At 42.5% G+C, this 15,360-nt stretch overlaps 1 protein-coding gene across 7 annotated transcripts in view; it reads right to left on the bottom strand.

Moving 5' to 3' along the window:
* Positions 1 to 12,918, bottom strand: part of UBR3 (ubiquitin protein ligase E3 component n-recognin 3) — a 2,118,328-nt gene extending 2,105,410 nt beyond the window's left edge. For all 7 annotated transcript variants that reach the window (XM_086956098.1, XM_086956102.1, XM_086956099.1 and 4 more), the window contains exon 1: positions 12,400 to 12,918. In XM_086956098.1, coding sequence (XP_086812224.1) covers positions 12,400 to 12,833 — 434 coding nt within the window. In that variant the 5' untranslated portion in view covers positions 12,834 to 12,918. The remainder of the gene's footprint in view (positions 1 to 12,399) is intronic.
* Between the last annotated feature and the right edge of the window lie 2,442 nt (positions 12,919 to 15,360).

The following is a 15,360-nucleotide window of genomic DNA, read 5'->3' as shown; positions in this document are numbered from 1 at the left end:
AGGAGCTTTTGTGGGTTCATGTACCTACAGTTTTAAAAGAAAAGGTACAACAGGGGAAAAGGTGCAGTTTCCATGTAATGTGCGCCAATGATCCAGTAACTTCACCTTAGCTTAAAGATCAGCAGGGGAAACGCCAGTTGGTCTAGCACAGATGGAAGTTGCCTGACATGCTGCTTCACACGCAGGCTGGCTGACACACAACAGTGATCCGTACATAATGCGGGGGTAGACGGACAGAAACTGGCATGCAGGGAGGCAGGAAGAGAAACAGGCTGGCATGCAATGGCAACGAATACCAAGAATCTAATATAGAAGTTTAGTATTGCAAGGAGAAGAAGATGCCATTCAGAGTGAGAGGTGATGGTACATATTAAAGACGCTTGATTTAGGCTAGCACGGAGTGATACTGGACCACCAATGATGTGGGGTTTTGGTTAAGCCCTGTCTGACCTTTCCCCTGCCATATCAGATCTTTGCTAGGTGCCTTGTTCCCCACAGAGGTGACAGACTATGAAAAGACCATAATGAGCTCATGAAGAATAGCACTTCATCCCTAATGATATGCATGCAAAAACATGCAAAGTAGTCGGGAGACTTTGACCTTAAAATTATTTTTTAACTTTGACCCTTTTTCCTTCATTCTCAAGAAAAGCTAACAGAAAATAAAATTGAAATGCATCTCTTCAAAACTAACCCCTAGGTATTCAAAATATCTGCTGAATATACAATGGAGTCTGTAATGTAAGTGGTCATGCTTCTCCATGTCTACATCACAACGTTACACCACAAAAATAACACAAAACACCAACTCGCTCTCAAACACAGTCTCCACCACCTACGCACCCAGACCCATCAAAATGCCTGCTTAGCCTACTGGACAAAGAACATGATAGAGAAAAGCTACACGATTGCTATCCTCATATACCTAATATCAACACTAAGGACACACCAGCTACAAGCCCACAAAATACTGCTCACTCCTCTTCAAAAAAGTCACACTATCTCGAAAGCAAATTTTCTAAACTGTCTACTAATAAATGCTTGATCGCTCTCCAAGAACAAACATCACTTCCACGACCTTCTCACCAACGCAAAAACTGACATACTATTCATTACTGAATCATGGTTGGGAGATGATATGGCTCCAGTCCTGCATGAAGCCGTTCCTCTAGGCTATCAAACGATCACCCAGAATCGTATAGGCAAAAAAGGAGGTGGCCTAGCTGTTGTGTTCAAGCAAACATTACATATCACTTAAGTTGACGACGTCTCCATAGAAAATGGTGAGGCCCTCTTCACCAGATGCAATCCTACACAGTCTTTCTCCTGTAGCTTTCTGCTCTTTTACAGACCTCCAACCAACAAGGCAACTTTCTCAGATGCACTTCTAGACACAGTTTCAAACCTGCTGACACTACACTCCAACCTATGCTTTCTGGGTGACCTCAATATTTGGTTTGACAAACCTGGTCGGAGAGTACTTGAGTGGTTCCCGAACCAGCCCTTTAATTGTGACCGGGTTTACATTGTCAGCAGGCCCTCCTTGTCCCACAGCTGTGAGAAGTATTGATAAGGTAAATGCACAAGCAGCTTTAGTTTCAGGAACTAAGAACTCCCATCCCCGGGGTCTGAAAACTGACAATAAGATATTAGTTAGTGAGGATATTACAAAATTCTTATCCTGGAATGTAGCAGGAATTAATAGTAAGTTAGATGACCTGAAGTGGAGATCATTTTTTGCAGAACATGATAAATGTATGCTACAGGAAACATGGGCAAGAGGAGAAGTCACTATGCAGAGGTTTGCCTCCTTCAATACTCCGGCAATCTCCGCTGGTGTAGGAAGACCGTCGGGGGGATTAATCGTATGGGTAGGCGTCCACCTAGGCTGCACGGCAGTTCAACTAGATACATCCTCTAGAGATATACTATGTGTACAACTGCAGTTTCCTCTCCTTAGTCCCATCATATTAATGTATATTCAAGACCTACACTTAGAGGAAAGGAGTCTACTACTCTCAAGGAGCTTGATACAGTTTTATCTAGCACTCCTGCAAACTACATGGTTATAATAGGAGTGGATTTCAACTGCCAGTTCGAACCCCTTGGGGCTTGTATTGCGATAGTACTCCCGAGGAGGATCTTCTTCTCGAAATCCCAGAATCTAGTTGCTCATCAGTGACCAAATGGACACCTTTGGTAATACAGATGAATTGCCTTACCCTAAACCATTCTCTTAGAGCGTGCAACGGCAGATCGCCTTCCGAAACATCATGTGCCTTCACGTTCCATAGCAAGGATCGAGGGTTTCTACTGGACTATATCCTCCTAAATACTAATTACTGGGATAGGATGCCTTATTTTAGAATTCTTCCCCGTATTGATAGCGATCATGATGCATTAGTAGTCTACCTCCATACTGTATCCCCTAAGGTATCGCATTGTGTCGATTCCCCTGACGATCATGGGATAACTGTTTCAAATTGTAGGAGGCGAGTACGATGGGTTAATTTTATTCAATCGCAGGAAAACATGAGCACCCTTTATGATGCTCTATTACCGGTGTTTTTAGAAGCTTCTACCCTATATAATTCAAACAGGGATTTTATGGATAAAGAGGCGATCGGGCAAAACCTTGAAAAATTAAAAGAAATTTTACTAGATTATTTTTTCCCCAAGCAAACCAAAAAAACCTGGTAGGTCCGGGCCCCACCCGTGGTACAACACACACAGTCAGAAAGCAAAAAGTGCACTGGTGACCTCAATTAAATCAAAGGATCGCCCCCAAATTAAAAGCCTTAGAAGGGCTTATAAGGAAGCTGTCCAGGGAGCTAAACACAGGTGGGAATTGGAAAACTGGGACCTACTTAAAACTTCTCTTGGGGATAGGGACATGAGAACTTTCTGGGGAGTGGTAAACTCAGGCTCGACGGTACCAAGAAGAGCGTTAGAACCGACTTTAGGAGAAGAGGTCTGGCAGGGATCATTTTGAATCTCTGTATAAGGAAAAGGAGAACTCTGAGATGCCCCCATGCGACCACCATTTTGTTGACACCACAGGACCAACCATAACCCTACACGAAGTAAAGGCTGCAATAGATAAAATAGCCCCAGGCAAAGCCGCTGGTCTGGACAAGATCTCTGGGGATCTTTTTAGGAGTGAGCCAGCCATTTGGGCCCCGTACCTCTGGGTCCTCTTTAATGCAATTTTGAAGGGTATGAAGATCCCTACGAGTTGGGCTGGCGCAGAGATAATTCCAATTTTTAAAAAGGGTTCCCTTTTACTACCAAGTAACTATAGGCCAATCAGTCTAATAGACATCCCACAAAAATGTTTTGCACGAGTCTTATTACTCAGACTTCAATCCTGGATGGTTGAAGAGAGTATTCTTTCTCCGCTCCAGGCAGTGTTTAGGGAGAAACTGTCAACCCTGGATCAAGTATTAAGATTACAACTACTCCACTGGAAGACGGTTTGTCTGGAGGGGGCAGTTTGTACCTAATATTTGTAGATCTAAGGTAAGCCTTCGACTTGGTGCCCAGGGAAAAATTATGGTCCGTCTTACTTGAGCTAGGGGCCCCGGTGTATCTTATACATCTCATCAGATGTCTGCATGATAACAATTTTGCACAAATTAGATTTGGCAGCGATGGTAAATTGTCATCACCCATATCAATCAAATGTGGTGTACGTCAGGGCTGCGTATTCGCTCCTACACTGTTCAGCCTCTCTATTAACGGTCTAATTAACGCTTTGTCGCAAGAAAGAGATCTTGATGCCCCCAAATTAGCTTCACAAAGGATCTCAGCCATGATGTTTGCCGATGACACACTCCTGGTGTCTAAATATCCCATGGGGATACAAAGGGTGTTGGACAGATTTCAGCTGTTCTGTGAAGAAGGAGGGCTTGAGATCAATCTTCAGAAAACAAAATTTATGGTTTTCAACAAACCTAAGAGTACTCGCCCAAACCCCTTACTTAATGGTGACCCCTTGGAAAGAGTAACATCGTTTACGTATCTCGGCATCACAATCACTGAGTCCATGGACTGGGGGACACACATAGCGAAGTCAACCTTAAAATTAGCCCAGTCAACAGGGGGAATTGTAAATGTCTTTAATAAATCAGACATGAGCGCTGTTAGCCTGGCGCTGGAAATCTATAAGGTACAGGCATGTGGGGGTGCATTGTATGGTGCAGAACTCTGGGGCCAATGTAAGCCTAAATCCTTATTGCAGATTGAGAATCAGTATATTAGAAATCTTTTTAGACTGCCACGTAGTACTCCTCTAGTTCCACTCCGTTTAGACCTGGGACTGATGGAATTGTAGGTAGTGTTATGCTTTAGACCCCTTTTATACTGGCGCCGACTATGGCCGATACCTGAACTCCTTTCATACAGAGAGGAATTGTCCGAAGTTTTGGAAATTCGGGGTGCTGCTAGACTTCCCTGGTTTTCCCATATTAAACATCTGTTAATTGACGTGGGTCTGGGGGAATGTTGGTTTGATCCAGAGGTAGCCTGCCCCCAAATTTCCAAAAAACACATGAAGGCCAAATATGAAAACTATAGAATGGCCCTGTTACATTCTAACTCCAATACAGGTAAATTAACCTTAACTTTTTTGGAAATTGAAGACAACTCTGCTTTTAAAAGGGTTCTCGACCTTATTAAACCCCTGGCAGCCAGAAAACTTTATCTGCTATTCAGATTTGGGGTTTTATCCCCTTCGCTGTTTTACATCAAAATGGAAAACGCAAAACGAGGATAGGTGCCCTGCTTGCAACTATCCCGAGGAATCGGAGCTTCTTGTCTTTTTTGGATGCTTGGGTTACAGCAAAATGAGAAAATGATTGTTCGTACAGATCTGCAGGAACCTGGGAAGTAGATGTTGCATTGAAGTGTTTAGGATATTGAAATATGATCTCAACATCCCAATTGTCTATTCGGTTGCGGGGTTTTTGTTTTCCATGTGGTGTGCAAGAAGGGTCTTTCTTAAAACACTAAATGAGCCACCAATTCAGAACTAGTATTGACAGGTCTAAACTAATTGACAAAATCACCCCTTACAATGTAACATATTATTCAATTGAAGGGTTTTTGCTCCCTCACTGTACCTACGTCTTAGCCAGATCTGTTTAATTTTAAAAAGTACTATGGACTTTAAATGAATTCTTCTATGGATTTGTGACATGCCCTTATTGTATACTAGCCACCCACTATTTAAAAAAAAAAAAAAAAAAAAATCTTGATTTTAGCTATTTATACATTGCTTTTTTAAAAGTCCTTTTAATTCTCATAAATGTTGAGAGTTTTTACATAAATGTCTCTGATGTATCTTCGTAAATGAATGCTGTAAATTCTGTACTTTCTAGGCCATGTTGGCCGAAATAAAGTTACTTTGACTTGTTTTGACAAACCAAATATGCTCCATCCAAAAACAATCATCGCTGGCCTGGAAGCAATGAACCTGCACCAGATCGTCCATGAACTCACACACATCGCTGGACACATCCTAGGTATCATTTTTGCTAATACAGAACTAGTTACCTTTCAAATGATGACTCCAGTCACAGGGTCAGACCATCATTTCCTTGCCTTTCAACATAAAACAACACTAAGCGACGCACCTAAAACTACCTTACGCTCATCCACTTAGAAACACAACTAACATCCAGCAGAGATCTAGAAGCAATAAATTCAGTCCAAAAACGATATTAGAGGCTAAAGGAAGCTTTTGATATCATGATACCACTAAAAACTACACAACAGAACAAAAGAAAACAAGCACCTTGGAGAAATACAGAGTTCAAAGAGATAAAACAACAAATTAGAAAACAACAACATGCCTGACTCAAAACAAACGCCAACCAAGACAAACTTCATCTACAGAACATTTACAGCTTGTTCATGTCAGCTATCAAAAAAGCAAAGAAAAAATACTATTCAGACAGAATTCAAAATGCTAAATGTGCAAATAAAGAATTCTATAAAATTCTCAATTTGTAACCCAAATTGACTAGAAGCAGCTCATCCCATTAGTCAAGAGTACACAGGCAAACTGGCAAATCATTACATGGACAAAGCAGACACATTGGACTCATACTTAAAACAAAGAAAGCATCAGCACTAACCCTTTTACAAAGCTACAATCCAAGAATACTCTAGACCAGCCTTTCCATTCCTTCCAACACATTTCATACGATGGATTTATGGACCTGGTCAAAGCAAGCAAGCCTGCTGACAGCTCTTCTGACACGTGTTCATCGCAAACCTTCAAGGCAATTCTTCTAACAACCTCTGCTGCCACTCCAGTAAGGCAACAACTCCCTAACTATCGGAATATTTCCAGAAGAACTCAAAACATAATATATATATATGCCCATTACTGAAGAAAACAAACTTGGACCAGCTGAACCCTGACAACTACACACCGATTTCAAATGGACCCTTCCCGGGCAAACTGATAGAGCAGCATTCACCAACATGTCACAATTCATTGAAGAGAGTGCCATAATTTCAGACTTCCAAACAGGATTACATCCAGTAAGAGGCACATAATCTGCCCTCCTTGCCTGCTATCCCTTCACTATCATTTTCAATCTATAGAACAGACTAACATGTCTACCACTAAAATTAATTTCATATTTCACTATACTAATTCACCACTAATCCTTATGGGTTCCGGAGTAGCGTGCTTCTCGACGAAAAAGCACTTCAACACCTAATCAGGGGTAGCAAGTGCTAAACAAATGCAAACCTTTTTACCTTTTCTACCCTTTCTCCATCCTTCTCAATCCAAATAACTGACTAACATAGCCACCACTCAAATTACTTTCATATTTTTACTATACTAATTCCCCACTAATCCTTTATGGGTTCCGAAGTAGCGTGCTACTCACCAAAAAAGTGCTTCAACACCCATCACAGGTAGCAAGTGATACATAAATTCAAACCATTTTTCCCTCTTCTATCCCTCCACAATCCTTCTCAATCCAAATAACTGACTAACATATCCACCACTCAAATTACTTCCATATTTTGGCTAAACTAATTCACCACTAATCCTTTATGGGTTCTGGAGTAGCGCGCTACTTGCCGAAAAAGCACTTCAACGCCTCGTCAGGGGTAGTAAGCGCTATATAAATACAATACAATAGATAACTTTAATACATGGAAGGAGATTGAAGAGAGAGCTCCAACACAGCAGCTTCAACACGCACACTCACATACTACTGTTTTCTTATTTTTTTTACTTTTTAGCCAGATAACACTAAACAGTATTTGTGCAGTACTGGGCACCTCCCCTTCAGCGCCATAATTTTCAAGAGATCGTCATTTAAAGGGCTTATCTTCATTGTCTGTTATACGCAGTGGTCATACTTGTGCAGCCTTTTCTATTTACTTGCACTGGCCAGATCAGACTGTATGAAAGAGTCCTCAAAACGACTTTGACAAATTAAAACCTGTGTACATTGGTCAACACTGTGGGTGATGTTAGTTCTGCATAGTGTTGTAGTCCGGCATTATATGATCTAAGCACTGTGGGATATTTGTCGTTGGTAGTATAGTAAATTAATTTTGTCCATTGTTGTGAAATGGACAAGCACTGCGCCATACTAGGTCTGCAACGGGTGAGTGAAGCAGAGGAGATGCAGTGATGAGTGTGACCTGTGTTAGTTCATGGTTTGTAAGAGTGATGGAAACCAGTCAATGAAAAATGTTTTTAAATTTTTAAGGGCGATAACAAACATCTCAAATATCCCTCTTTATGAAATCTGTACCTGCCTGCCCAGAAGTGGTGCAGTCAGACACAAAGGCAGATGTGTAGCCATATCTCCCATCCCACCTGGTCTTCTTACATCCTCCTTAGTTGGAATCACCATAAATGTCTTTTTACCTGATCTTGGTTCTGCCTCAAGATGACACCACATTCTTTGAACAGTATTACTAGTCATGCATTCCTGCAGCCACACTATAGATTACATACCATCTACCACTTTCTTCTTGAACCCACCGACCTTCTAGGGTCATGGTTTTAGGTATACTACATAACACATGGAAATATGTTTGAGATCTATCTCAAATAACCAATACTGACTGAGTTGTGCTGTCTCATGCCATGGAAGGAATCTCAGCATACAGCCCACAAAATGCATTTTTTTCAGGTTAATTATTTAACAGGGGTGTGTTGTCCAGAGATCGGACAGCCTAAGAAAAAAACGTATTGGATACAACGGACAGCATCTGCATTCCTCTATCACCTTAACTCAAGACAACAGAAAACAATAATAGCAGCAAGAAATGTCACAGATCTGTCCTTCTTTAGCTCCTTCCTGAAAATGAACCCCAGCTAACCCCTTTTCATTTTTAGGCCTGGTCAGAGACAACTTTAGCTATCTCATGAGCCTTAAGGAATCAAATTACATGTATAAATGAAAATACATACATATGTAGAGGGGCTATTACTCAACCCTCTTCATCCACAGGTCTATTCAACCATCATTCACATTCTGCTTCCACTCACCACAACATAAAGCATTGGTAAAGGGTCAGCTCATGAAAGTCAGTGGTCTATTAGCACTTTGAGAGAGAGCATTTTTTCTGATTACATGGGCAAATTGGCCTTAAAAGTGCACTTCAATGTCAGGCTGGTGGGCCAATACTTTACTCTGGCAATGCTTTTTTTCTTTCCACTTTTTATCAATTTTTTTCCATTTATTGCGCGTGCTTAAAATAGGGCTTCAGGTCACAGTACTGAAGGGTCAATAATAGCTTTTCTTTGTACTAATAAAAATCATACTTATGTGCAGTGTATTAAATATGAAAATTGAGCCTAAAGCAATTCTAAGTCACCTGACTGATAGAGAGCACAGCGACTGTTAAGTTATATGCAAAAGGTAAACCCGTTTTTGTATTTGAAATGTATTATTGCTAGCTTATGATAACCACATATTGGAGGCATGTATCCTTTTTGGTCATATGATTACAATATTCTTTTTTAAATTAACGGTTGCACCAGCTTAGCGAAGGACACACCTAATGGCTTCGCCAATACTTGTTTAATTAGTGCAGCTTCTTGATTCCAAGCTGTTATTTATTTGCATTGGGTGCAATACTCATATTCTCGCATGTCACACACCCATAGAAGTACTAGCACACATGCACCTACAAAGCAACCCACACACTTCCCTCAAAATACCCTATACAAGTTTCCAGATTCTTTCTCTTTCTTATACACACACAAACGCACACAAAAGCAGTTAAACACCCACGAGCAGTCAAACACTCACGCAAAAGGCTCACTCAGGGTAAAATACATTTTAATTAACTCCTTATTTTCCGTGGCGTCCTTAATTCCAGCTGTCAGCGGGTTGCCTTGATTCCAGTGTGTGCACAAAGGCACAGATAGTATAATGTGATTGACAAAGCAGGGCCTGAATGGGAATTGCTCTCTCAAACTCAGCGTGAAGGTGGTATTCTCAACACCTGCATGTCCAAGACATAACGCAAATGAGCTGCTGAATGGTTTAGCAGGCGCTCCGCAAAGGGCTTTAAGGGAGCTTTGGCTGTATGAGTGTCCTGGAGACAGTCTCCACTCCGACAGCCCCAGCAGCAGTAGCAATAATGATACCAGTCATGAGTACCGGTACTCTCCTTGGAGCTGGTGAAGTGCTTGTACTTATAGGCACTAAAATAAGATGAGCAGTACCTGTGAGTAGTGGCTCATTTAAAGCACTGGGTTGAGTGGTATAACGAAGCTAGCCTGGCATGCTGGGTTTGGGTGTCACTGGGTGCAGGGGTGTGGTATTCCCAACTCCTGACCCCCAGGACACATTGTTTGGGGTCAAGGTCACATGTTCACATTTATTTTGTCCACTGGATAACTAGGCCCAACCCATTGCTGTTGGTTTATAGTACCACAGTGTGATCTGCGTAGAGGAATGCAACTGGTGCTCATGTAAAGCGCTCCGATACCTTTGGGTTTAGTTCAAGCTATAGAAAACTCCCCCCCCCAAAAAAAATGCCTGCCACTAAGGGGAGTTGTGTATCCATATGCATAAATTGTTCTAACCTGTATATATGAATCATAAACACAAAACTAACTCAAGGAGATTATGGACGGAGCGCTGAAACTTTTCAGACACGCATCTCGTCACATATCTGGGTTGATTCCATCATCAATCGTTAGCTCACTTTGCCACCCCAGTTCAGACCCAGCTATATGCAAATCAGTCTTGACCCTGTTCTTTATGGGAACAGTCCAGCTCGAAATGCCAAGCCAGGTCTTCCCTGGACCGGAAACAAGCATCCTGGGACCGGTTTTGGGGTAACACCCCTCATCAGTCAGGCTAGCTTGAATCCAGTGGCAAAGTGAGCAAGGGACCCACGTCTGGGCATACACTGCCAACTGGGGGAAAAGAGTCTGAAAAGTTTCAGCGCATCGTCCATCATCTCTTTGTGTTGGCTTTGTTCGCACTAAGTCGGCAGGACTGATTCAGTGCTCACTCCATCTCATTGTGTTTGCTTCATTAATACAACAGCCATTACTATTAAGGTTAGCATTCCAAGGAATTGCGATGATCTCATCTTGCCAGTGGTTCTTGTGCAAAAACATGTATAAATGTTAACAAATTTAACAATTGAAATCTATTTATACGTATAGATTACGCACGGATTATATAAAAAATATGTGCAGAAGCGTGAAAACAAGAACGAGCATTGTTTTGAAGATAAAGTGTTCACAAAATTGCAACTTGAAAAACATGTTTTGCTAAACTACTGTGCAACTTTACCATTTCTCTGGGTCATCATTTAGTAAAACATGTCTGATACGCGAATTTTTTTTTCCAAGCCTTTTAAAAAGCCACTTAAGTATATGTCCTGGCATTAGTGCATATTTAAAACTCAAGAATTCACAAGAGTTTATATACATATATGTAGGCCGAGCAAACGTTTTTGAGAAACATTTTAACATAAGCAAATATGTGCACTTATATCTTCTCATGCGAAACTCTGGTGAGCAATTGCAAACGTACTTTTCTTAACCCCGGATTTTCTAACATGAATAAGTTTAGAAGTAGAATTTCAACCATTTCCATTGTGGAAAGAAATTAGAGAGGAGTTGGTGAGTACCCGTTCACATGTAAGTTTGAGGGTTTGCATACACTCACAAGGCATTCCAACCTTGGAACAACCACTCCCTGCTCCCCTACACACTTGAGATTAAGAGTCGGCACAGATCTAATGTGGTGGTAAATCTGCACCCTTAAAAACCAGAACCAAGTATAACACCCCATCGGTACTGTGCAATTACCTGTTTATCCCTATGGAATGGAGACTAAACCTGCAGGCTTGGTTTTACCTTAATTCATATTCCCTTCTCTTTCAGTGTTATCGTTAACATGTATCCCCTGCTCTAGGTAGTTCATAAACATGGGGGGCTGCAGTGTGGCAAGGAGGAGGACGGCAGGGTTGACAGGAGAGACTGTAGTCAGGCAGGGGGCAGCATTACATGCTTTCAGTTTCACATTTCTGAGGGTTTGGTAGGGCAGGAATAAGGATCCACGTTGTAAAGCAGCCGGTTCCCAAACTGAGTTTACCAGCTGGGTCGTTTTGTCCGGTAAAAATGTATCCGTTATTCTCACACGCAGTATATCTAGGTCTGTGAACAAAGGCTCACTCATGATCGAACAGAACAGAATGCCATATGGGAATTACATTCTGCTCAGCTCATGACCGAGATCTAAACAGATTTGAAGAGAGGTGGCAAAATTAGAACCTTGCTGGAAACCAACCCCTAATAGTACATGAGCCAATAAGAGACGCAGTTACCAAAACTCCTATATAATGGGAATGCTGCCCAAATGTGTCTTCTCTCTGCACGACGGCAAAAGTGGATTTTTTTGTTAACGGGATAAGTAGATTTCGGAAGCAATTAAGTATATATTTCATAAAATTCCACAACCCCTGCGGCAGGAAGCTTGTGGAGTGCAGGTAGATACTATATAGAAGATTATACAAACGCACAGAAAGCAAAGGAATGAAGAACGGGGCACAGGCATGGCAGGCAGTAGCAGGAGGACTGGTGGGTCGTATGGCCGATTGAGTGTTGTCACGATGAGAGAGTAGGCGCACAAGTGTAGGGTGTGCTGGCACTCCCCAGCAGGGAGTTGAGGCGCAGCGGCTGGAATACGGAGAAAGGGGACTATAGGCACGTAGGGATGGCATAGCATTGTAAGAGGTCACTGACAAAAAGGGAGGCTGTCACTAAAGGATATAGGATTGCCAAATAAAGGCAGAAGGTGGTAGTGCAGGTGTGTGTGGAGGACGTGTTGGCCGGCAAGTGAGAAGACTCTAGGCTATTCTGCACAATGCTAGACTGTAGACACTCACCCACTCTCCCGCATGACGTTGCTGTCTCCGCAGTCACAGGCGCCTCCTGCCTGGCTGCGGAACATGTTGAAGTCGTGTCCGGCATGCTCGCCCTGGTGGAAGCACTCCGCGCACAGGGACATGCAGGGAGAGATGCCGCAAGTTCGGCAGCGGTACGCCACAAAGTTGGCGGTCCAGACCAGGCCGCAGAGCGCAGCACTGTCGTAGGCTCTCACGCTCTGGCAGAACACCTCAAAACTATCTCCGCCAGCTAGAAGGCAGCGGCACCACTCCAGCACGTCCTCCTGTCCCGCAGCCGGCGGCCGCCCAGCGCCCAGCAGAGAGTCCAGTAGCTCCCGAAGCCGCCGCGCAGCGGAGCCCGAATCGCCCCGTGTGAGCTCTGCTTTGAGCTGGGCGGCAGTGGCTCTCTTGTCCCCAGGGAGCAGAGCCGCCATGGCAGCGGCGGCTCTGGGGGTCCTGTCCGACCCCTCACTTTCTGCTGTTGCTCCTCTGCTACCAGCTGCCTCTCGCGTCTTCTCGCGATACAGGCACCTGTCACTGGCTGAGGAGGCGGTCTTGAGAAGAGGCGTGGTCAAATGTCGGAGTGACGTCCATGTTAGGATCAGGCAAAATAAGTGTCTCTGAATCGGAACCATATAGGGTAGTTTACCCCAGGGACGGGATTGCCTGACTGTGGTTTGAACGTCACTCAGCAGACGGCCCCGCCCACGCGCAGTCTTCAGGAATAAAATGTTTTGGATACAGGAGCGTCTTACGTAAGAGATGTATTTGTACCAGTTATGTTTTGAGAAAGTTGCGACTTGAACGGGGCAAAAAAAAGTCTAGAATTTTAATATTTTAAGTAGAAAAAAGGGAGCCTCGATTTTGCTTTGATTTTAACATTTCCGCCTACAGAAGCGTGTTCTAATTTGTGGAAACCTTTAGAAATTATGCTGAAGATAGTTTTTCATGGAAATGCAACGCCTTCGCTTTCGTTCCTTAATAGGACTAAATATCTAAGAAAGGTCACGTAAAAAGTTTTTTTAAATGTTCGTAGTATAATGTTGTAATATCTGTTCAAATCTCATTTAAAGTTAACATTTTCATAGCCAACAAATTCAAAATTAGAATTTTATTAAGGACAAGGAGTTAAGTTTTATATGTAATACTCTTTTACGTGATAACTCTCGGTAGCAACCATTATGAAGGAATGCAGTGTGATGTCAGAGTTACAAGGATTCAGTTTCCCTAGATACGGTCAATTGTGTGCTCTCAGGGGGAGAGAACGCTAACGTGTAATCAACAAAACGAAATACAGAAACAAAAACGTTGTAACTATTGACTCACTGGGTAAGGCGATTAATCAATTCAACTAGATGAGTGTTTTCCGAATTGTGTCTCGCGACTCCATTTTTGGAGGATCGAGAAAGTCCAAACAATAAATAAAGATACCTTTAAATTATGTATTTATCTTGTCACATTTGTTGCGCTTCAAGACAGAGGTCAAATGTCAGTGGACATTCGCCGACACCTTGTGCACTAAAACATTCTATCGTGCAGTACCACAGATCAAAATTAGATTGGATCTGAACATTGATTCACTACAGGCTAGATAGAGTACTTCTCAAGGAATACTGGAAAAACAATGAAAAATTCTGAATTTTAAAATACGTTGTGCCAAGAAAACTGGAGAATATTGAAATTATGTAAAGACTGGTCTGCAAGATTGCTGTATGAACTCCCCTGTAAATTCTTTGGAACATTAGGGACAAATGGTACTTTTTAGGATACAATAGACCAATAACATTGGTGCAAGCGTTTTGGGATTGAAATACATGAATGAATACATTTTTATTGTGAGGTTGCAAGTAACTATTGTAATACCCAGGAAAAATATAATAACACATTTTTGGCAATTAAATAAGGAGGCTTAGAGCACTTAACTACTATGAACCTTTTAGACATTTCGAGATAATTCATAAATGTAAAGACTATTATGACAACGACTCCTCACATGGTGGGGGCTGGATTGTGGCCAGACTCGCTGCTGCGCTGTGCTGGGGTGGGACTCGGTCCCCCAGCGTACGCCTCTGCTCAGTGGCGGCTGGTGACATTTGAAATTGGTGAGGCGTAAAATTGGCGGTGGAGAAAAAGTCCATACAGGAACAAACACCAGAGGCTATTAGAATGTTAGAGAAAAGTTGGCCGGTGATTTCATAATATGCACCACACAAGATAACAGTCCTGCAGATTTCCCACACACTCACACATGGAAAAGACAGCACATAATGAGTATGTATGATTATATGAGCGCCTGTGCATGGATATGTGCGCTTATGTATGTGTGTAAATCTTTGTCCATGAGTTGGCGTGTCTGCATGTATTTATGGCTGTGTACGTCTGCGAATGTCCGTATGCCTTTATACTCCAGAGTACATTTATTATACCTTAGTCTGTCTGAAAGTGTTTGTGTGCATTTTAGTATGTTTGTCTGCATCCGTGCGTGTGTGCTTTCATGCATTTGTCTCAGCTTGTATGCGTGCTTATGGCTGAATGTGTGTTTTTAGTGTGCCTGTTTGAGTCTAGGTGTCATTCTGTGAATGTGTGGATATGTGATTGTGCATAAGTCTGTGCGTTGTGTACATCTCTATTACAGTTACACAAGACCTGTGATCCTTTGTGTGTTTGAGTGTCTATCTGTAGGCATACGAGGAGTGCGAGCATGTTGTGTGTCTCTTGGTGCCTTCATATCTTTGTAGTTGTTTTTATAACTTACACAGTAACCTAATGGTTCGGTACACCTTCGAGTGTATCTGTCTGTAAGTGCACTCGAACGCCTGTCGTGTGAGCGTTAGACGCCTGTACAGGCCCACTGTCTACCCCGTGCACACTGTGCGGGTCTGGTGCAGCTTAGCCTGACCCGTGTGTGTACCTCAGGAGGCACGTCATCGACGGTCCATAAATGTTATGTTTCCAGCACAC

Source organism: Lissotriton vulgaris, chromosome 2_1, assembly GCF_964263255.1.
Source record: "Lissotriton vulgaris chromosome 2_1, aLisVul1.2, whole genome shotgun sequence".
Lineage (NCBI taxonomy): Eukaryota > Metazoa > Chordata > Amphibia > Caudata > Salamandridae > Lissotriton > Lissotriton vulgaris.
This window is presented reverse-complemented; position numbering and strand designations above follow the sequence as displayed.